This window comes from Ctenocephalides felis, unplaced genomic scaffold, assembly GCF_003426905.1.
Source record: "Ctenocephalides felis isolate EL2017-DRISC unplaced genomic scaffold, ASM342690v1 CF-g0.4_SCAFFOLD_01492, whole genome shotgun sequence".
NCBI lineage: Eukaryota > Metazoa > Arthropoda > Insecta > Siphonaptera > Pulicidae > Ctenocephalides > Ctenocephalides felis.
Genome location: NW_020537646.1, coordinates 59,935,512 through 59,958,155, shown reverse-complemented (window position 1 = coordinate 59,958,155; position 22,644 = coordinate 59,935,512). Strand labels below are relative to the sequence as shown.

General features: G+C 28.6%; 1 protein-coding gene across 1 annotated transcript in view; it reads right to left on the bottom strand.

The window, feature by feature from the left end:
• Positions 1–22,644, bottom strand: part of LOC113370517 — a gene marked incomplete in the record, with an annotated part of 302,645 nt that overhangs the window by 165,930 nt on the left and 114,071 nt on the right. Inside the window, 1 exon segment of the mRNA XM_026611191.1 lies at positions 2,663–3,029. Coding sequence (XP_026466976.1) covers positions 2,663–3,029 — 367 coding nt within the window.

Sequence of the window (22,644 nt, the reverse complement as noted above, 5' to 3'; positions counted from 1 at the left end):
ACATCAGAAATGAGTTTCGAAATATTGTAAAAAGGTAAAAAAATAATTAAATAAAGAAATTGTTTTTTTTTAAAAACTTTTCTTGTTTTTTATTTTGTATTATTTTTGGATTCTTGTTCGAAACTCTACAAAATATATATATATATATATATATATATATATATATACATCTACGGAAATATACATATACACATATACATGTATGCAACGTGCATGCATATTCACGAGGACGTACATTTACATGTATAAACATAAATATACTCATACCTATCTATGTAAATACAGCTATATACGTACACATATGCATATAAGCATACACATACATATATGTATATACATACGTACATACATGCTCACACACACATATATATATATATATATATATATACATATCCATACATATATATACATGCACATACATGTATATATACATACATATATACATATACATACATACACATATGCATATATACATACATACATACACATATGCATATATACATACATACATACATATACATAAACATGAATATATGTAAAGAAAACAATATATTTAAGAATAGACTTACATTAACGTTGGTAGGTTACATCTAAGTAGAGGTGGGTCGTTGACGGTTTTGCCGTCAACGAAACGAAACGGTTATCGGGGTTTCGTCAACTAGTTAAATAACTAGTTATTTTTCAACTATAGTTATTTTTAACGATTCAACGCTGGCAACGTTAAGAAACTGATAGTTGAAATAACTGTTTCATTGAAAGTTGGTAATATGAACTTTGTTCTTATAAAAGTCAAGTTGACATTGGATTTGATGAATAAAAAGAAATAAATGTGAATTGTCACATTTATTACACACACACACACACACACACACACACACATATATATATATATATATATATATATATATTAAATTTTTTATATAATTTTGATGTTGAAATATGTGATATTCAGTTTTCAGGGCAATACATCAATTAAAAAAAATTGTATGACTTTAAAACATTTTTATTTATTCCATAAGTTTCGACACATTGTTTTGTGTCATCTTCAGTGGACTCTAGATTGAAAGAACAGATAGAAATTATTAAATAAAACTAATATATAAGAAGTGATATGGTATGAACTTACATGTAATTGAATTAATCCTAATTATTTCATATTATAAATGTTCACAATGCACAATCCTAATTATTTCATATTATAAATGTTTACAATGCACTAAAAAACCAATCCTTGTCATTTTAAGTTGAACATATATAAATTCAGTAAATATAAACTCAGTCAAAAATTTATATATGTTCAACTTAAAATGACAAGGATTGGTTTTTTAGTGCATTGTAAACATTTATAATATGAAATAATTAGGATTGTGCATTGTGAACATTTATAATATGAAATAATTAGGATTAATTCAATTACATGTAAGTTCATACCATATCACTTCTTATATATTAGTTTTATTTAATAATTTCTATCTGTTCTTTCAATCTAGAGTCCACTGAAGATGACACAAAACAATGTGTCGAAACGTATGAAATAAATAAAAATGTTTTAAAGTCATACAATTTTTTTTAATTGATGTATTGCCCTGAAAACTGAATATCATATATATATATATATATATATATATATATATATATATATATATATATATATATATATATATATATATATATATATATATATAATAAATAAAGGTTTAATTTAAAAAACTTAAATATTTTCATTACAGCAAAGCCATATACTAAAACATCGAATTTACATGTTATATAAAAATAGCAATATAAAAATGTAAAGTTATATAAAATGTTATGAAAAATAAAAAATCAATTTTCAGGTTTAGTTTAAAAAAATTATTACAAGACAAATGCTATGAGATTTTTATGAAAAATATTAACCATTGAAAACTATAATAAATGTAACTGATTTTCTAAAATTAAACGATTTGGCGCGTGTTGCAAGTTTCTTTTAAGATGTACATGTACATTTGCAATATTATAAAAGCAGTAGCCTAACAATAAGCGATTTTCATAGTATTAGTTGATCCTTTCCGACGCAGGTACCTGCCTACGTTCGTTTTCGACAACGAACGAATTCCTATATCGTTGAAAAAACTAACTGGCCGCCATGTTTTCAACTGCTTCGAAACCAGTTGATTTTCAACTAGTTATTTCGTTGCGACGAAACGGTTAGTTAGTTAACGAAGAAGAAACGGTTGAAAATAACCGTTCGTTGATTCAACGCCCATCACTACATCTAAGATGTGTACACAACACTAGAAATTAGCACTAACATTTATACATCTAACTTGTCCACACTATGAATTTTTATCATTTTTTGTAAGATGTAAAGAGAAAAATGATAGTTTCATTTGAACAAAAATGTGAGTAAAATTAAGTAATTTCTGCCACGACTTGTGAAATGTGCAAGCTCCGAGGCTTTAGTGACTATATATATATATATATATATATATATATATATATATATATATATATATATATATATATATATATATATATATATATATATATATATATATATATATAGTCACACATATATATATATATATATATATATATATATATATATAATTCAATTATTTCAGTTAACGTGATCGTTATAAAAATAGTAATGTAAGAACCATCAGAAGAATAAAATACCTACCTCCGCTCGAATATAATATTCAACTCTTTTAGTTGTCGTCTGCAAAGCACATTAGAAGCACTACGAAGTATTTCCAAGTTAGCCAAATGAGTTCGGAAATCTTCAGAATCGGCCCGCGGACTTATTGGTCGCGTTGTTATTAATCTAGGCTGATCTTCGAATACACAATAGGCGCTCTCAATGCGATGGACATCACTGTAACGTATATTGTCCGCAGATCCAAAAACAACTCGCGTGGAGCATTTGTTATCACAAGTTAAGTCCAATCTTTCTAATAGACATTCCGTGCTAACAGACTTCTGAGGTGAATGATATTCTGGAAAACGATGATTTGATATATAAATAGCATCTCCAGAATCAGCGTCATCTGTGAAGTTAAACACACATATGTTAGGGATTTCACAATTAAACACATTTTACACATAATTTGCCATTTACGTTTATTATATATAATTTACATAAAATATTCTTGATTACATTGACGTTCACAGAAGATTAGCAAATGATTAAAAAGATGATTTATAAACTTTTATATTTTGGAGGTTACATTTGAAGATGTTACCGGCTCGGCAGCCGACAGCAGACTGCCCTGTTTTAATGTTTTAACAATTTAAATTAAACTAGAGTGCTTAGGCAAACATAATTACCAAGATCTTTCCAGAAGGATTGTTCACTTGTAAAATAATAGTGAATTAACTAGATGCATTTGCATGAGCAAATTACTGGGATCCAAATATAATATTTCATTGAAATTTAATAATTTTGCGACAGAATATACTAGTATGTATTGATGTCCACCGTAACACTAAATTAATTATTAAATTATAGAAGGGATGCATAATATATATATATATATATATATATATATATTTATATATATATTCTTCGTGGCGAAGATCGTTAACGGGTTGACTTTGTATGGACAGGGTCGCGCGTTCTGATCCCCGCTATGGCAATCTGACATCTGGCAGCGCGATGTCCATTTTCAATTGAAAATACAGATCAAAAATATGTTTCGAATTGAATATAAGCCCATCTCGGGCACTACGGTTTGAAATGGCAATGGAAAATCTCTCACACTATTATTCCCTCAATCGAGTTCGAGTTTAATTCAGCTCACGGACCTGCCTTAGGGCAGCACACCCATTATTATTATTATATATAAATATATGTTTAGTTTGAGTTAAAAAGTCGGGCGTTACATCAATAAAAATAGTATGAGAGTTTTTTAAAAAAAATATTTATTTAAAATCCATACATATTTATTTATAATCCATCTTAGCCTTCATTCAATGGTAATCAGTTTAACTATAAAAATTAATACTAAATAAATAATATGTAAAAAATTTCATTGAAAAACAATAATAATAATAATAATAATAATAATAATAAAACACTTACAATTTTGTATCCTAATATAACATATGAAACCATTATTAATCCATGGTATGAGTGCACATTGATAAAATATATATTTTTTAACATCACAAATGGTAAAAGACACTGATAACCATGATAACTTAACAAGTTGTCGAAACTATTTACTCTTCGGAGTTTGAGATAGAAATGTCACATTTTTTCTTAAAGCAGTTTTTACCATGTGTTCAAATTATACGGGAAATTTAAAAAGCTATAGAATCTTGTCATTTTCTAAGAAATATTGACACGCTATTAAGGAACCATGTGTTAGTCTCGTTCAGGGCCGTATTTTCGAAACGTTTGTTTCTGACTGTCGTTACGTAATTGTAAAAACAACCCCTCAGCAAATGTTCTTTTAATTAAGTTCTCTTAAAAATGTAAAATTTTAGGGTTGAAAAATCTATATTATGATTTAATTTAATATGATCAGTTAACATCGTTTCATATTGCTTCGGATTTTGTGAGTTATTTTTATGCTGGTGAAGGCGTTTACTCAGGTTTTGGCTAGTTTATCCGATATAAAATTTCGCAATTAGAGCAATTGATCTGATAAACCAAGTTCCTGAGGCGGTCAGAATATATTCTGACGGCTTAACATTTTCAGTGTACCGTAGCCTTGGCGCCGGGTATTGTGTTCTTAAATATATTCAATTCTTAGAATATTGCAGCCTCTGGCCTGTGTCATTCGCACAAGGGCTAATTTTTTTGTACCTAAATACTTCATGTATGAACACTGTACCAAGTAATTTTAAGTGAGTCTAGACAATGCAGCGAAACAGTCAACAAGTATATTCAATCACCCCTGTATTTGTAATAGTTTGAAGATTTAATATAGATTTATACCAATCACAGTGTTTTTATTCAGTAAGATTCAAATTTGGAACGGTTATCGTCAGATAACAATTATTTACTTTACAGTCCGCTTTTATGTTAATTACTGACGGTAGCCAGCCCAACCATTGGTCATCTTCGAGCCGTATATTAAGTTTATTATAAATATGACTAATGCCCGGTTAGTGCTTTATATAGTGAATACCGGTAAACTAATAGAACTTTGTACGGATTATTTACTGGCATAAATTCTGTGTTTGTGTAAAATTTTGATTGGTGGTGTGTTATGAGCACGTAATTTGCACGTATCGCGATAAACTGTGATAAAATTTAATAAGTGCAAGTGTTTTCGCGCCAATTAATTCTACGTGTTGTTTTGTGATCTAATATCCGAGACGGTGGTGCAATTCGAATTACACCGATATACTTAGAGATCTCAAGAGCAGTAAATTATTTTTTTAAACCAGAGAGCTGACTTCAATCTTTTGGTGTTTTATCTGAAGCAGCTTATATTTTCCTGGACATCCGGCACACTAGATCAATTTTCTGATAGATTAGCAACTGAAATTATCTTCGACTAATATTGAGACTCAATATTTTGGTAACTTGCATCCAGAGTGCTGACTTCATCTCTTTATAAAGGAACCAGCTCATACTTTCCTGGACAGCGTGCTAACCGGGCCAACCCAATACCAGAAACATTCAGCTGAATCCGGAGTGCTGACTTTGAGGACCTTCCTGAAGAGCAGCTCATACTTTCCTGGACCAATTTCACGACTACGGTTGTAATCGTTGTTTATTTATCTTTATATTTACTTTACTGATTATTATTTGTTTTTGGCATTTTTAACTAATACTTGTTCGTAAAGGCTTTGTATTTAATTTATATTTAGCGCTACAGAATTTTAGATTTCTGTTACAATTCATCGATTGTTATTTCATTGTATATTATAAGCATTAACATTTTGTAACAATCATATTTATAAATTTGTAACAGTTAATGCGTCAGGTATTAGATAGTTTATTTAACAAAGCGTTCAATCATTGTAAACTATAATCAGTCAGATTTTAAATAACCTAAAATAGCAGAAGTGAAAAAACTTTTAAAAAAATGCGCAAACATTAAAGATTACTTTGAGAATTTATTGAACACAAATTTTAATGATGAACCAATTAATTTGTTAGAAAATGTAAAAAAACGTCTTGATGCAAAATTTTTAGAATTCGAAAAAATATGGAATAAATTAGATGATTATGCGGATGATTATTCAGATAAGACGTCAGTGATTCAAACATTATATGAAAAGGTATCGTACAAAATTGACAAATTAATAGCAGAATCATGTAATCTACCAAAATTTAAAGTAACTCCCGAAGCGCAAATAAAACTGCCCAATATACATATCCCGCAATTTGACGGCTCTTATAAAGATTGGACGGGATTTAAGGACTTATTTGTATCAACAATTAATAACAATAAATAGTTAACCAATGTCCAAAAATTTTATTATTTAAAGGGACACCTTATCGGGGATGCCGCTGAGGCTATTAATAATTTGCAACTAAGCGACGCTAATTACAAGGTAGCGTAACAAGTAAATTTGAAAACAAATGTGTCATAACTTATACATTTTCACAGCAATTTATTGATATTCCGAAACTGTTAAAAATAACTAAAGACACTTTGAAGACTTTCATTAATTCCGCTCAACAAATTATTAATTCCCTTAAGGCTTTGGACATCGGTGTCGATAATTGGGATACTTCACTGACATTTTTACTATTAAATAAACTGGGTTTCTCTATGCGACTTAAATTCAATTCTAATAGAGCGCACAAAAATCAGCCAACGCTAACCGAATTATTTACCTTTCTTGAACAAAGTCGGGCGGCGTTAGAAATTTCTTACGGTCTTGAATCAGAAGCGAGTGATAAAAATATAATTGTAAAAAAGCGCACATTTTTTTCTAAAGAAGAAATTAGTTCTAAATCATGTCCGTTATGTAAGGATAACCATGTCATTAATAATTGTGCACAATTTTTAAGTATGACGGTAGACGACAGATTAATATTTATATCGCAAGACAATATGTGTACAAATTGTCTCCGAAAGGGACACATTCAGAAAAGGTGTTTCGTGCGATTTCATTGTGAAAATTGCCCCAAACGTCACAATTCTCTATTACATTCAGAGAGAGAAAATTAACCTAGCGCCACATCTAATGTAGATAAACCTAGAACTTCGACTGCTACAGCATAGCACGTTATGCACTATTTTTTTTTTAGTGCAGATTTTAATTGCACTATTTTGCCTACTGTTACTTTAATTATTCGAGATGTAAACAACAAACCTCTTAAAATACGAGCCTTATTAGATTCGGGCTCAGAAGTTAGTATCATAACGAAAAATCTTGCTAATAAACTCGGGTTTAAATTACTTAATACAAATTTACTTTTAAGTGGCGTTGACGGCGCATCAGTTCGATCCAGTAATTTTATTTATTGTACAATTTCAAATAGGTGTCGACATATTTTTTGAAATTCTTTTAAATAAGAAAATTATGCTTGGAAAAGATAAACCAGTGTTACAAAATACAGTTTTTGGTTGGGCTGTAGCTGGAAACTTCGGAAATAATTCTGGTCCAGTTGATAACTTAACGGCTTCCATTAATAACGTCCAGCTAACAAACTCTATAGCAAGGTTTTGGGAAAACGATGAGGTAGATGACAATTATTCATTATCAAGCGACGATGAAATTTGCGAGCGTCATTTTTTGGAAAATGTTTCTAGAGATATTGATGGAAGTTATGTGGTTGCTTAGCCTTTAAAGCCCAATGCTGATGTAAATCTTGGTTTATCATTACAACAAGCCAAACGTCGCTTTTTGCATTTAGAAGCTCGCTTAAAAAAAATACTATTTTAAAAAAACAGTACTCTGACTTTATCAACGAGTATATCGCATTAGGTCATGCAGCTGTAACAAATTTCGATCACTCCGGTATGCATTACTATCTACCACACCATGCGGTATTCAAAAAGGATTCTGACAAGATCCGCGTAGTTTTGGATGCTTCTACTGTAACTTCAACCGGAAATTCTTTAAACGACGTACTTTATACGGGTCCAAAGTTGCAGCAAAGTATTTACGAGATTTTGATAAAATTTAGATGCTACAAATTTGTGTTCACAGCTGATATATTTAAAATGTTTCGCCAAATTCAAGTTAGAAAAGAAGACCAAGATTTACAACGCATATTGTGGCGCGAAGGTCCAAACGAAACTTTAAAATGTTTGAAATTGACAACTGTCACATATGGAACTGCCTGCGCTCCATACTTGATAATACGGTGCTTGCACAAACTAATCAGCGATGAAGGTTCGGCTTATTCACTTGCTTGCGCAGCATTGCGTAACGATTGTTACGTAGACGATTTAATAACGGATTCCGAAACTTTAGAGCGGTCGGTTAGATTAAGGGACGAATTAATAGCATCATTTTCCAAAGCATATATATCTCTCCATAAAAGGGCTGCAAATGATAAAATTTTAAAATTTACATCGTTGGAAAACGAGCACTCTGAAATGTTTGATATAACGGATGATAAGCCTCCGTAAAGGCATTGGGACTTTGTTGGAACCGCGTTTCAGATTCATTCGAAATCCGTACCAATGAAATAATTATCGAAAGAAAATTAACTAAAAGAAAAATTTTATCATCAATTGCAAAAATTTTTGACCCACTTGGTTTGATTTCTCCTTTTGTGGTAATTGCAAAAATAATGATGCAAGAATTATGGCAATTGAAAATTAGTTGGGACAATTTAATCACAGACAAGTCAATACTTACTCGTTGGACGCAATTTGTAAGCGATATTACCATTCTAAATGACATAAAAATACCACGTCCTTTATTTTTACGAAGCAAAATTTACGAAACAAAATCTTCACAGAATTCTCTAATTTTAATAGTTTGCATATTGTTATTGTCCTTTGCTTTAGATTTGTTAGTAATTGTAGGGTATCGCGCAAACGAAAAGTATTCGGACCACTAAAAATTAAAGAATTGCACGCTCGTTCAATCACTGGCGTCGATAAAGATCTATCTGAACCACGTTTTTATGTTCTGATTACTTTCTGATAGGTGACGCGTTAACTGCTTATCTATCTTGTTAAATCCTTTTCAATTATGTTAATTAAGAAATCTGGGATTAAGATAGGATTTATTTGGCTTTATTTCTGAAAAATATATTTTTCAATATTATCAATATACCATGAAACTTTATACTAATACTAAGCTTTGTTTAGAAATATTTCATACATATGTACATTAACTATAGGAAATAATATGAAGAATAAATTTAACTTTTTTCGGGGCGCAATATGGTCAGAATATATTCTGACGGCTTAACATTTTCAGTGCACCGTGTCTTAGCGCCGAGTATTGTGTTACAATTCTTAGAATATTGCAGCCTCTGGCCTGTTTCATTCGCACAAGGGCTCATTTTTTGTACCTAAATACTTCCTGTATGACAACTGTACCCAGTAATTTTAAGTGAGTCTAGACAATGCAGCGAAACAGTCAACAAGTATATTCAATCACCGCTGTATTTGTAATAGTTTGAAGATTTAATATAGATTTATACCAATCACAGTGCTTTTATTCAGTAAGATTCAATTTTGGAACGGTTATCGTCAGATAACAATTATTTACTTTACAGTCCGCTTTTATATTAATTACTGATGGTAGCCACCTGAGTGAACGCCTTCACCAACATAAAAATAACTAAAAAAATCCGAAGCAATTTAAGACGATGTTAACTGAGCATATTAAATTAAACTATAATATAGATTTTTTCAACTCTAAAATTTTACATTTCGAAGAGAATATATATACATATATATATATATATATATATATATATATATATATATATATATATAGGCTATACCTATTAGGTATAGGCTATACCTAATAAATAGAATAGAGATCGTCCATCGAATTCAGTGAGTCTTAAGAATATAAAAATAACTAAAAAAATCCGAAGCAATTTAAGACGATGTTAACTGAGCATATTAAATTAAACTATAATATAGATTTTTTCAACCCTAAAATTTTACATTTCAAAGAGAACATAATTAAAAGAAAATTCGCTGAGGGGTTGTTTTTACAATTACATAACGACAAAGTCATAAACAAACGTTTCGACAATACGGCCCTGAACGAGACTAACACATGGTTCCTTAATATCGTGTCAACATTTCTTAAAAAATGACAAGATCCCTTCGCTTTTTAAATTTTCTGTAAAATTCGAACAAATGCTAAAAACTGCTTTAAGACAAATGTGACATTTCTATCTCAAACTCCGAACCGTAAATACATAGTTTCGAAAACTTGTTAAGTTATCATATATATCAGCGTGTTTTACCATTTGTGATGTTAAAAAATATATATTTCACCAATGTGCACATACTCATACCATGAATTAATAATGGTTTCATATGCTATATTAGGATACAAAATTGTAAGTGTTTTATTATTATTATTATTATTGTTCTTCTATGAAATTTCTCACATATTCTTCGAGGGCGTAACATCAAGTAAACAATATAAATAAGTTAAAGATTTTTTTAAAACATCTTTATTTTTCCATACGTTTCGACGTAAAATTCTACGTCATCGTCAGTGGTTCTACAATTTCGAAAAAAAACAGAAAGTAACGTTTCAATTACTATCACAAGTTAAAACTAAATATACAATAGCAAAAATAGAAAGAAAGAGATTTAACTAAAGATACAGACTAATTATATCTAAACCTTAAATTAAAATAATGCACAAAACATTACTTACTTGATATTCTTAGATTATCACTTACACATATTAATACATCTTGTAAAAAATTAGTAATTGGAAACAAGCACCAAATGTCAGTAATTTGTTTTTTTATAAAAAATAAAAAATAAAAAAATAATGATATATATATATATATATATATATATATATATATATATATAGGCTATACCTAATAAATAGAATAGAGATCGTCCATCGAATTCAGTGAGTCTTAAGAATATAAAAATAACTAAAAAAATCCGAAGCAATTTAAGACGATGTTAACTGAGCATATTAAATTAAACTATAATATAGATTTTTTCAACCCTAAAATTTTACATTTCGAAGAGAACATAATTAAAAGAAAATTCGCTGAGGGGTTGTTTTTACAATTACATAACGACAAAGTCATAAACAAACGTTTCGACAATACGGCCCTGAACGAGACTAACACATGGTTCCTTAATATCGTGTCAACATTTCTTAAAAAATGACAAGATCCCTTCGCTTTTTAAATTTTCTGTAAAATTCGAACAAATGCTAAAAATTGCTTTAAGACAAATGTGACATTTCTATCTCAAACTCCGAACCGTAAATACATAGTTTCGAAAACTTGTTAAGTTATCATGTATATCAGCGTGTTTTACCATTTGTGATGTTAAAAAATATATATTTCACCAATGTGCACATACTCATACCATGGATTAATAATGGTTTCATATGCTATATTAGGATACAAAATTGTAAGTGTTTTATTATTATTATTATTATTGTTCTTCTATGAAATTTCTTACATATTATTTATTTAGTTTTAATTTTTATAGTTAAATTGATTACCACTGAATGAAGGTTAAGATGCTAGCCGAAACGTATGGATTTTAAATAAATATTTTTTTTAAAAAACTCTCATACTATTTTTATTGATGTAACGCCCGACTTTTTAACTCAAACTAAACATATATATCAACATCAAATTCAAGACTATTCAAAAATATAAATATAAATATATATATATATATATATATATATATATATATATATATATATATATATATGAGTAAGTTCTTCAAGGGCATACAATTTGCCTTTTATTTGATGTATGCCCTTGAAGAACTTACTCATATTTCTCAACATCAAAATTAACTACTTTAACATATATATATATATATATATATATATATATATATATATATATATATATACTCGTATATATAGGCTATACCTATTAGGTTTAGGCTATACCTAATAAATAGAATAGAGATCGTCCATCGAATTCAGTGAGTCTTAAGAAAGTATCTAGACCTAGAGTATGTCTTAACATCAAAACCTAAATTTATGTCCGTTGATAAGTTAAAAGTGTAATTAAACATTGAAATAAAAAGTGACAGTTTATCTAAATTCAGTGTTTTAATTATATTAGCGTAGAAAATCTCTTTTAGCCAATACTTAAATAAAAGGCTCACGATTCTGAAGGGACTACAAACAATGTTTATCATATTATATCACAACTCACTGCTCTGCCCACGACACCAGACTAGGAGTTCCAACCCCTACCTATTCAGCAACCCCTACCCAACAACAACTTATATCATTTCAATATATATATATATATATATATATATATATATATATATATATATATATATTATAGAATTTTATGATATGAGTGGAACGAATATTAATTGTTTAATATGAACAAAACAGCACTCAGATTTGTTTAACACAACTTTATTTTATGATTACAGACGTTTCGAGACTATGGTGTGTCTCATCTTCAGTGTAATTTCAAAAACAGTTACTTATATACTACACATTCTTTAATAACTTATTTAAATTTCATTTAATTTTTGATATACAAAAAACACCAACTATTCCTTGCAATGCTTGACACAGTACTAAAGAAACATATGACACTTACAGAAATATTCTAAACAAATTTGAAGCACTTATGTAGATGGAGACAGAGAGGGTATCATTATAATGTAAACAAAAGGAATGCTATCGCATACAAAATCGATAAAAAATGAAAAAACAAATTAATTTATTGAAAAGAATAAGATAAATGAAAAATTTGTTTATAAATTATTAATGATGTTTATATAAGTGTCATGTAAAATATTTGTGTCGGTTCTTAGATTTATGCTATTGTTAGTCCGAACTATTAACATTGATTCTGCCATGCTCCGTTTAAATAAGTCTTTCTCATGGAATAAAATTTGGGGATTGTCAAAATCAAACTTATGGTTGTTGATATTAGCATGATCCACAAGTGTACTTTTAAATTTTTTGTTATCTATTTTTTCACATTGTAATTCATGTTGCCTGAGTCTCTTTTCTAAGTTCTGGCAGGTCTGGCCAATATAAGAACAATTACAATCCAAACAATTTACTTTATAAACTATATCTTTCTTTTTTGTTAATGGAGTTTCATCTTTAATTTTGGAATATAAAAATTTTAATTGTTTTAATGGAGAAAAAGTAATACGAATATTGTGTTTTTTGAAAAGTCTTTTTGATAATTGGTTAAAATTATTGTCAAGATATGGAAAATTAATGAAAAAAGTTTTTTCAGGAACACTTGTTTTGCCAGGCTCTTCCGGTTTCTTATCAAAAGGTTCAAGTAATTTTGCGACTCTATTTTTAATAATTGGACAAATTAACTTATATGGAAAATTATTGCCAAGTAGGATCGTTTTAACTAATTTTATGTTTGTATCATAAAACAGGGGATCAGATAATAAAATAGCGTGATCTACAAGATTTAGAATGGTAGAAATTTTTATATTGAGAGGAACATGCGAATTAAAATTAATGTATCTCCCGGACCAACTATCTTTTCTGTACCAGTCTGTATAACATACACCGCCTCTATTAATGAGTTTTACGTCAAGAAAATGTAACGTCGAATCATTTTCAAGTTCCTGAGTGAATTGTAAAAAAGAATTGTACTCATTGAATTTGTTGAAAACATTATCTATATCTTTTTATTAAGTAATATTAATGTGTCATCGACATATCTGAAATAGACCATAGGTTTGGAAGGTAAAGAATTTAAGACATGATTTTCCAAATCTTGTAATACTAAATCCGCCAAAACAGGACTTAATGGGCTGCCCATTGGACAACCTCTCTTCATCGTATAATATTTTTTATTAGAAGTGAAATATGATGCTTTTAAAAGTAATTCTATTCCTGAAATAAAAATTTCCATCGGTAAACAAGTGAATTCAACTATTTGTATCCATCTTTTCTTTATAGCTGTAATAATTAGATCATGCGGAAGATTATTAAATAAATTAATGACGTCAAGACTCATAAAGGAACAATCAGGAGGAATTACTTTATGTTTTATATGTTCTATTAACTGGAAAGAGTTATTTAAACGGTATGGAGAATCTATGGTGACATTCTTTAAAATATCTGAAAAATATTTTGCTAAAAAATAGTATGGCGAATCAATGTAGGAAACAATTGGTCTAAATGGGCAATTAGGTTTATGGATCTTTGGAAGGCAATAGAATTTTGGGGTTAAAGGATGTTGTACTTTTAACTTTAATGATATGGTATTATTAATATGTCCCTTTTACTCTAATAAATTTATAAATTTAAAAACCTGTCTATGGTGATAGTTGTTCGGATCCGATGCCAATTCTTCATATAGAGATTCATCACTGAGAATTTTCTTTGCTTCTTTATCATATTCCTCTTTTAACAAAACCACTGAAATGTTTCCTTTATCTGCCTTACACACTAATAATTGTTTGTTATCTTGAAGAAATTTTTTTGTAGCTATGATGTCCCGGTAGATGTAAGATGTATCATTCTTGCACTGTACTTTGTTTTTGTGAGTTTTTTGAAATGTTGTAAATTGTTTCATTAACATAAATCTTATCCGTTCGATTTCTTTTCCTTCTGGATCTTTGATTAATTTAAGGCCGGCTTCTAGGCTGCTAATAACTTTAATTGAATCATTGAATGTTAAATTTTTTTGTTGGATTGAAAACTTTGGACCTAGAGCCAATATATATTTTATATTATCTGGTATATGAGTATCCGTTTTGTTTATAACCCATTTGTTCCAATCTAAACCTGTATTGATAATCGGATGTGCTTTGTCTCTTAGCTCTATTAGTTTCTTAAGTTTGTTGCATTGTTTGTTCTTTATCTGATCAAAAAGTTTTTGGTATTTCTTTTGTTCTAGAAAAATAAATTTATCGAATTCTAATTCTTCTAATGAGTCCTGTGTCACACGTTTGGATATTATTAAATTATTATTTAATCGATTGATTTCTTTTGCACTGTCCGCAATTTCATATTTCAAAATTTTATTCTGAAGGATCAATAGACTTTTATTTAGTTTTTGTATGTTATTGTAATTTTTATTTTTGAATGTTAAATTGTTGGTGATAAAATTAGGTAAAACATTTTCGTGCTTGCATTTAATTAAGAAATTCCTTTTGTTAGTAGTCTTCGCTAATGCATTGAAAGTTGATGTTATTTGTCTGCAATGGTATACGGCTTCTGAACCATATTTATTGTAAACTGTGTTGAAAAACGATTGATCCATTTTTAGTTCTGGAGTATATAATATAGAATTTTATGATATGAGTGGAACGAATATTAATTGTTTAATATGAACAAAACAGCACTCAGATTTGTTTAACACAACTTTATTTTATGATTACAGACGTTTCGAGACTATGTGTGTCTCATCTTCAGTGTAATTTCAAAAACAGTTACTTATACTACACATTCTTTAATAACTTATTTAAATTTCATTTAATTTTTGATATACAAAAAACACCAACTATTCCTTGCAATGCTTGACACAGTACTAAAGAAACATATGACACTTACAGAAATATTCTAAACAAATTTGAAGTACTTATGTAGATGGAGACAGAGAGGGTATCATTATAATGTAAACAAAAGGAGTGCTATCGCATACAAAATCGATAAAAAATGAAAAAACAAATTAATTTATTGAAAAGAATAAGATAAATGAAAAATTTTTTTATAAATTATTAATGATGTTTATATAAGTGTCATGTAAAATATTTGTGTCGGTTCTTAGATTTATGCTATTGTTAGTCCGAACTATTAACATTGATTCTGCCATGCTCCGTTTAAATAAGTCTTTCTCATGGAATAAAATTTGGGGATTGTCAAAATCAAACTTATGGTTGTTGATATTAGCATGATCCACAAGTGTACTTTTAAATTTTTGTTATCTATTTTTTCACATTGTAATTCATGTTGCCTGAGTCTCTTTTCTAAGTTCTGGCAGGTCTGGCCAATATAAGAACAATTACAATCCAAACAATTTACTTTATAAACTATATCTTTCTTTTTTGTTAATGGAGTTTCATCTTTAATTTTGGAATATAAAAATTTTAATTGTTTTAATGGAGAAAAAGTAATACGAATATTGTGTTTTTTGAAAAGTCTTTTTGATAATTGGTTAAAATTATTGTCAAGATATGGAAAATTAATGAAAAAAGTTTTTTCAGGAACACTTGTTTTGCCAGGCTCTTCCGGTTTCTTATCAAAAGGTTCAAGTAATTTTGCGACTCTATTTTAATAATTGGACAAATTAACTTATATGGAAAATTATTGCCAAGTAGGATCGTTTTAACTAATTTTATGTTTGTATCATAAAACAGGGGATCAGATAATAAAATAGCGTGATCTACAAGATTTAGAATGGTAGAAATTTTTATATTGAGAAAAACATGCGAATTAAAATTAATGTATCTCCCGGACCAACTATCTTTTTTGTACCAGTCTGTATAACATACACCGCCTCTATTAATGAGTTTTACGTCAAGAAAATGTAACGTCGAATCATTTTCAAGTTCCTGAGTGAATTGTAAAAAAGAATTGTACTCATTGAATTTGTTGAAAACATTATCTATATCTTTTTTATTAAGTAATATAATGTGTCATCGACATATCTGAAATAGACCATAGGTTGGAAGGTAAAGAATTTAAGACATGATTTTCCAAATCTTGTAATACTAAATCCGCCAAAACAGGACTTAATGGGCTGCCCATTGGAAAACCTCTCTTCATCGTATAATATTTTTTATTAAAAGTGAAATATGATGCTTTTAAAAGTAATTCTATTCCTGAAATAAAAATTTCCATCGGTAAACAAGTGAATTCAACTATTTGTATCCATCTTTTCTTTATAGCTGTAATAATTAGATCATGCGGAAGATTATTAAATAAATTAATGACGTCAAGACTCATAAAGGAACAATCAGGAGGAATTACTTTATGTTTTATGAACAACTTACGAACAACTATCACCATAGACAGGTTTTTAAATTTATAAATTTATTAGAGAAAAAGGGACATATTAATAATACCATATCATTAAAGTTAAAAGTACAACATCCTTTAACCCCAAAATTCTATTGCCTTCCAAAGATCCATAAACCTAATTGCCCATTTAGACCAATTGTTTCCTACATTGATTCGCCATACTATTTTTTAGCAAAATATTTTTCAGATATTTTAAAGAATGTCACCATAGATTCTCCATACCGTTTAAATAACTCTTTCCAGTTAATAGAACATATAAAACATAAAGTAATTCCTCCTGATTGTTCCTTTATGAGTCTTGACGTCATTAATTTATTTAATAATCTTCCGCATGATCTAATTATTACAGCTATAAAGAAAAGATGGATACAAATAGTTGAATTCACTTGTTTACCGATGGAAATTTTTATTTCAGGAATAGAATTACTTTTAAAAGCATCATATTTCACTTTTAATAAAAAATATTATACGATGAAGAGAGGTTGTCCAATGGGCAGCCCATTAAGTCCTGTTTTGGCGGATTTAGTATTACAAGATTTGGAAAATCATGTCTTAAATTCTTTACCTTCCAAACCTATGGTCTATTTCAGATATGTCGATGACACATTAATATTACTTAATAAAAAAGATATAGATAATGTTTTCAACAAATTCAATGAGTACAATTCTTTTTTACAATTCACTCAGGAACTTGAAAATGATTCGACGTTACATTTTTTGACGTAAAACTCATTAATAGAGGCGGTGTATGTTATACAGACTGGTACAGAAAAGATAGTTGGTCCGGGAGATACATTAATTTTAATTCGCATGTTCCTCTCAATATAAAAATTTCTACCATTAAATCTTGTAGATCACGCTATTTTATTATCTGATCCCCTGTTTTATGATACAAACATAAAATTAGTTAAAACGATCCTACTTGGCAATAATTTTCCATATAAGTTAATTTGTCCAATTATTAAAAATAGAGTCGCAAAATTACTTGAACCTTTTGATAAGAAACCGGAAGAGCCTGGCAAAACAAGTGTTCCTGAAAAAACTTTTTCATTAATTTTCCATATCTTGACAATAATTTTAACCAATTATCAAAAAGACTTTTCAAAAAACACAATATTCGTATTACTTTTTCTCCATTAAAACAATTAAAATTTTTATATTCCAAAATTAAAGATGAAACTCCATTAACAAAAAAGAAAGATATAGTTTATAAAGTAAATTGTTTGGATTGTAATTGTTCTTATATTGGCCAGACCTGCCAGAACTTAGAAAAGAGACTCAGGCAACATGAATTACAATGTGAAAAAATAGATAACAAAAAATTTAAAAGTACACTTGTGGATCATGCTAATATCAACAACCATAAGTTTGATTTTGACAATCCCCAATTTTATTCCATGAGAAAGACTTATTTAAACGGAGCATGGCAGAATCAATGTTAATAGTTCGGACTAACAATAGCATAAATCTAAGAACCGACACAAATATTTTACATGACACTTATATAAACATCATTAATAATTATTAAAAAAAAATTTTCATTATCTTATTCTTTTCAATAAATTAATTTGTTTTTTTCATTTTTTATCGATTTTGTATGCGATAGCACTCCTTTGTTTACATTATAATGATACCCTCTCTGTCTCCATCTACATAAGTACTTCAAATTTGATTAGAATATTTCTGTAAGTGTCATATGTTTCTTTAGTACTGTGTCAAGCATTGCAAGGAATAGTTGGTGTTTTTTGTATATCAAAAATTAAATGAAATTTAAATAAGTTATTAAAGAATGTGTAGTATATAAGTAACTGTTTTTGAAATTACACTGAAGATGAGACACACCATAGTCTCGAAACGTCTGTAATCATAAAATAAAGTTGTGTTAAACAAATCTGAGTGCTGTTTTGTTCATATTAAACAATTAATATTCGTTCCACTCATATCATAAAATTCTATATTATATACTCCAGAACTAAAAATGGATCAATCGTTTTTAACACAGTTTACAATAAATATGGTTCAGAAGCCGTATACCATTGCAGACAAATAACATCAACTTTCAATGCATTAGCGAAGACTACTAACAAAAGGAATTTCTTAATTAAATGCAAGCACGAAAATGTTTTACCTAATTTTATCACCAACAATTTAACATTCAAAAATAAAAATTACAATAACATACAAAAACTAAATAACAGTCTATTGATCCTTCAGAATAAAATTTTGAAATATGAAATTGCGGACAGTGCAAAAGAAATCAATCGATTAAATAATAATTTAATAATATCCAAACGTGTGACACAGGACTCATTAGAAGAATTAGAATTCGATAAATTTATTTTTCTAGAACAAAAGAAATACCAAAAACTTTTTGATCAGATAAAGAACAAACAATGCAACAAACTTAAGAAACTAATAGAGCTAAGAGACAAAGCACATCCGATTATCAATACAGGTTTAGATTGGAACAAATGGGTTATAAACAAAACGGATACTCATATACCAGATAATATAAAATATATATTGGCTCTAGGTCCAAAGTTTTCAATCCAACAAAAAAATTTAACATTCAATGATTCAATTAAAGTTATTAGCAGCCTAGAAGCCGGCCTTAAATTAATCAAAGATCCAGAAGGAAAAGAAATCGAACGGATAAGATTTATGTTAATGAAACAATTTACAACATTTCAAAAAACTCACAAAAACAAAGTACAGTGCAAGAATGATACATCTTACATCTACCGGGACATCATAGCTACAAAAAATTTCTTCAAGATAACAAACAATTATTAGTGTGTAAGGCAGATAAAGGAAACATTTCAGTGGTTTTGTTAAAAGAGGAATATGATAAAGAAGCAAAGAAAATTCTCAGTGATGAATCTCTATAAAGAATTGGCATCGGATCCGAACAACTATCACCATAGACAGGTTTTTAAATTTATAAATTATTAGAGAAAAAGGGACATATTAATAATACCATATCATTAAAGTTAAAAGTACAACACCCTTTAACCCCAAAATTCTATTGCCTTCCAAAGATCCATAAACCTAATTGCCCATTTAGACCAATTGTTTCCTACATTGATTCGCCATACTATTTTTTAGCAAAATATTTTTCAGATATTTTAAAGAATGTCACCATAGATTCTCCATACCGTTTAAATAACTCTTTCCAGTTAATAGAACATATAAAACATAAAGTAATTCCTCCTGATTGTTCCTTCATGAGTCTTGACGTCATTAATTTATTTAATAATCTTCCGCATGATCTAATTATTACAGCTATAAAGAAAAGATGGATACAAATAGTTGAATTCACTTGTTTACCGATGGAAATTTTTATTTCAGGAATAGAATTACTTTTAAAAGCATCATATTTCACTTTTAATAAAAAATATTATACGATGAAGAGAGGTTGTCCAATGGGCAGCCCATTAAGTCCTGTTTTGGCGGATTTAGTATTACAAGATTTGGAAAATCATGTCTTAAATTCTTTACCTTCCAAACCTATGGTCTATTTCAGATATGTCGATGACACATTAATATTACTTAATAAAAAGATATAGATAATGTTTTCAACAAATTCAATGAGTACAATTCTTTTTACAATTCACTCAGGAACTTGAAAATGATTCGACGTTACATTTTCTTGACGTAAAACTCATTAATAGAGGCGGTGTATGTTATACAGACTGGTACAGAAAAGATAGTTGGTCCGGGAGATACATTAATTTAATTCGCATGTTCCTCTCAATATAAAAATTTCTACCATTCTAAATCTTGTAGATCACGCTATTTTATTATCTGATCCCCTGTTTTATGATACAAACATAAAATTAGTTAAAACGATCCTACTTGGCAATAATTTTCCATATAAGTTAATTTGTCCAATTATTAAAAATAGAGTCGCAAAATTACTTGAACCTTTTGATAAGAAACCGGAAGAGCCTGGCAAAACAAGTGTTCCTGAAAAACTTTTTTCATTAATTTTCCATCTTGACAATAATTTTAACCAATTATCAAAAAGACTTTTCAAAAAACACAATATTCGTATTACTTTTTCTCCATTAAAACAATTAAAATTTTTATATTCCAAAATTAAAGATGAAACTCCATTAACAAAAAAGAAAGATATAGTTTATAAAGTAAATTGTTTGGATTGTAATTGTTCTTATATTGGCCAGACCTGCCAGAACTTAGAAAAGAGACTCAGGCAACATGAATTACAATGTGAAAAAATAGATAACAAAAAATTTAAAAGTACACTTGTGGATCATGCTAATATCAACAACCATAAGTTTGATTTTGACAATCCCCAAATTTTATTCCATGAGAAAGACTTATTTAAACGGAGCATGGCAGAATCAATGTTAATATAGGACTAACAATAGCATAAATCTAAGAACCGACACAAATATTTTACATGACACTTATATAAACATCATTAATAATTTATAAAAAAATTTTCATTTATCTTATTCTTTTCAATAAATTAATTTGTTTTTTCATTTTTTATCGATTTTGTATGCGATAGCACTCCTTTTGTTTACATTATAATGATACCCTCTCTGTCTCCATCTACATAAGTACTTCAAATTTGTTTAGAATATTTCTGTAAGTGTCATATGTTTCTTTAGTACTGTGTCAAGCATTGCAAGGAATAGTTGGTGTTTTTTGTATATCAAAAATTAAATGAAATTAAATAAGTTATTAAAGAATGTGTAGTATATAAGTAACTGTTTTTGAAATTACACTGAAGATGAGACACACCATAGTCTCGAAACGTCTGTAATCATAAAATAAAGTTGTGTTAAACAAATCTGAGTGCTGTTTTGTTCATATTAAACAATTAATATTCGTTCCACGATATCATAAATTCTATATTATATACTCCAGAACTAAAAATGGATCAATCGTTTTTCAACACAGTTTACAAAAAATATGGTTCAGAAGCCGTATACCATTGCAGACAAATAACATCAACTTTCAATGCATTAGCGAAGACTACTAACAAAAGGAATTTCTTAATTAAATGCAAGCACGAAAATGTTTTACCTAATTTTATCACCAACAATTTAACATTCAAAATAAAAATTACAATAACATACAAAAACTAAAATAACAGTCTATTGATCCTTCAGAATAAAATTTTGAAATATGAAATTGCGGACAGTGCAAAAGAAATCAATCGATTAAATAATAATTTAATAATATCCAATGTGTGACACAGGACTCATTAGAAGAATTAGAATTCGATAAATTTATTTTTCTAGAACAAAAGAAATACCAAAAACTTTTTGATCAGATAAAGAACACAACAATGCAACAAACTTAAGAAACTAATAGAGCTAAGAGACAAAGCACATCCGATTATCAATACAGGTTTAGATTGGAACAAATGGGTTATAAACAAAACGGATACTCATATACCAGATAATATAAAATATAGATTGGCTATAGGTCCAAGTTTTCAATCCAACAAAAAAATTTAACATTCAATGATTCAATTAAAGTTATAGCAGCCTAGAAGCCGGCCTTAAATTAATCAAAGATCCAGAAGGAAAAGAAATCGAA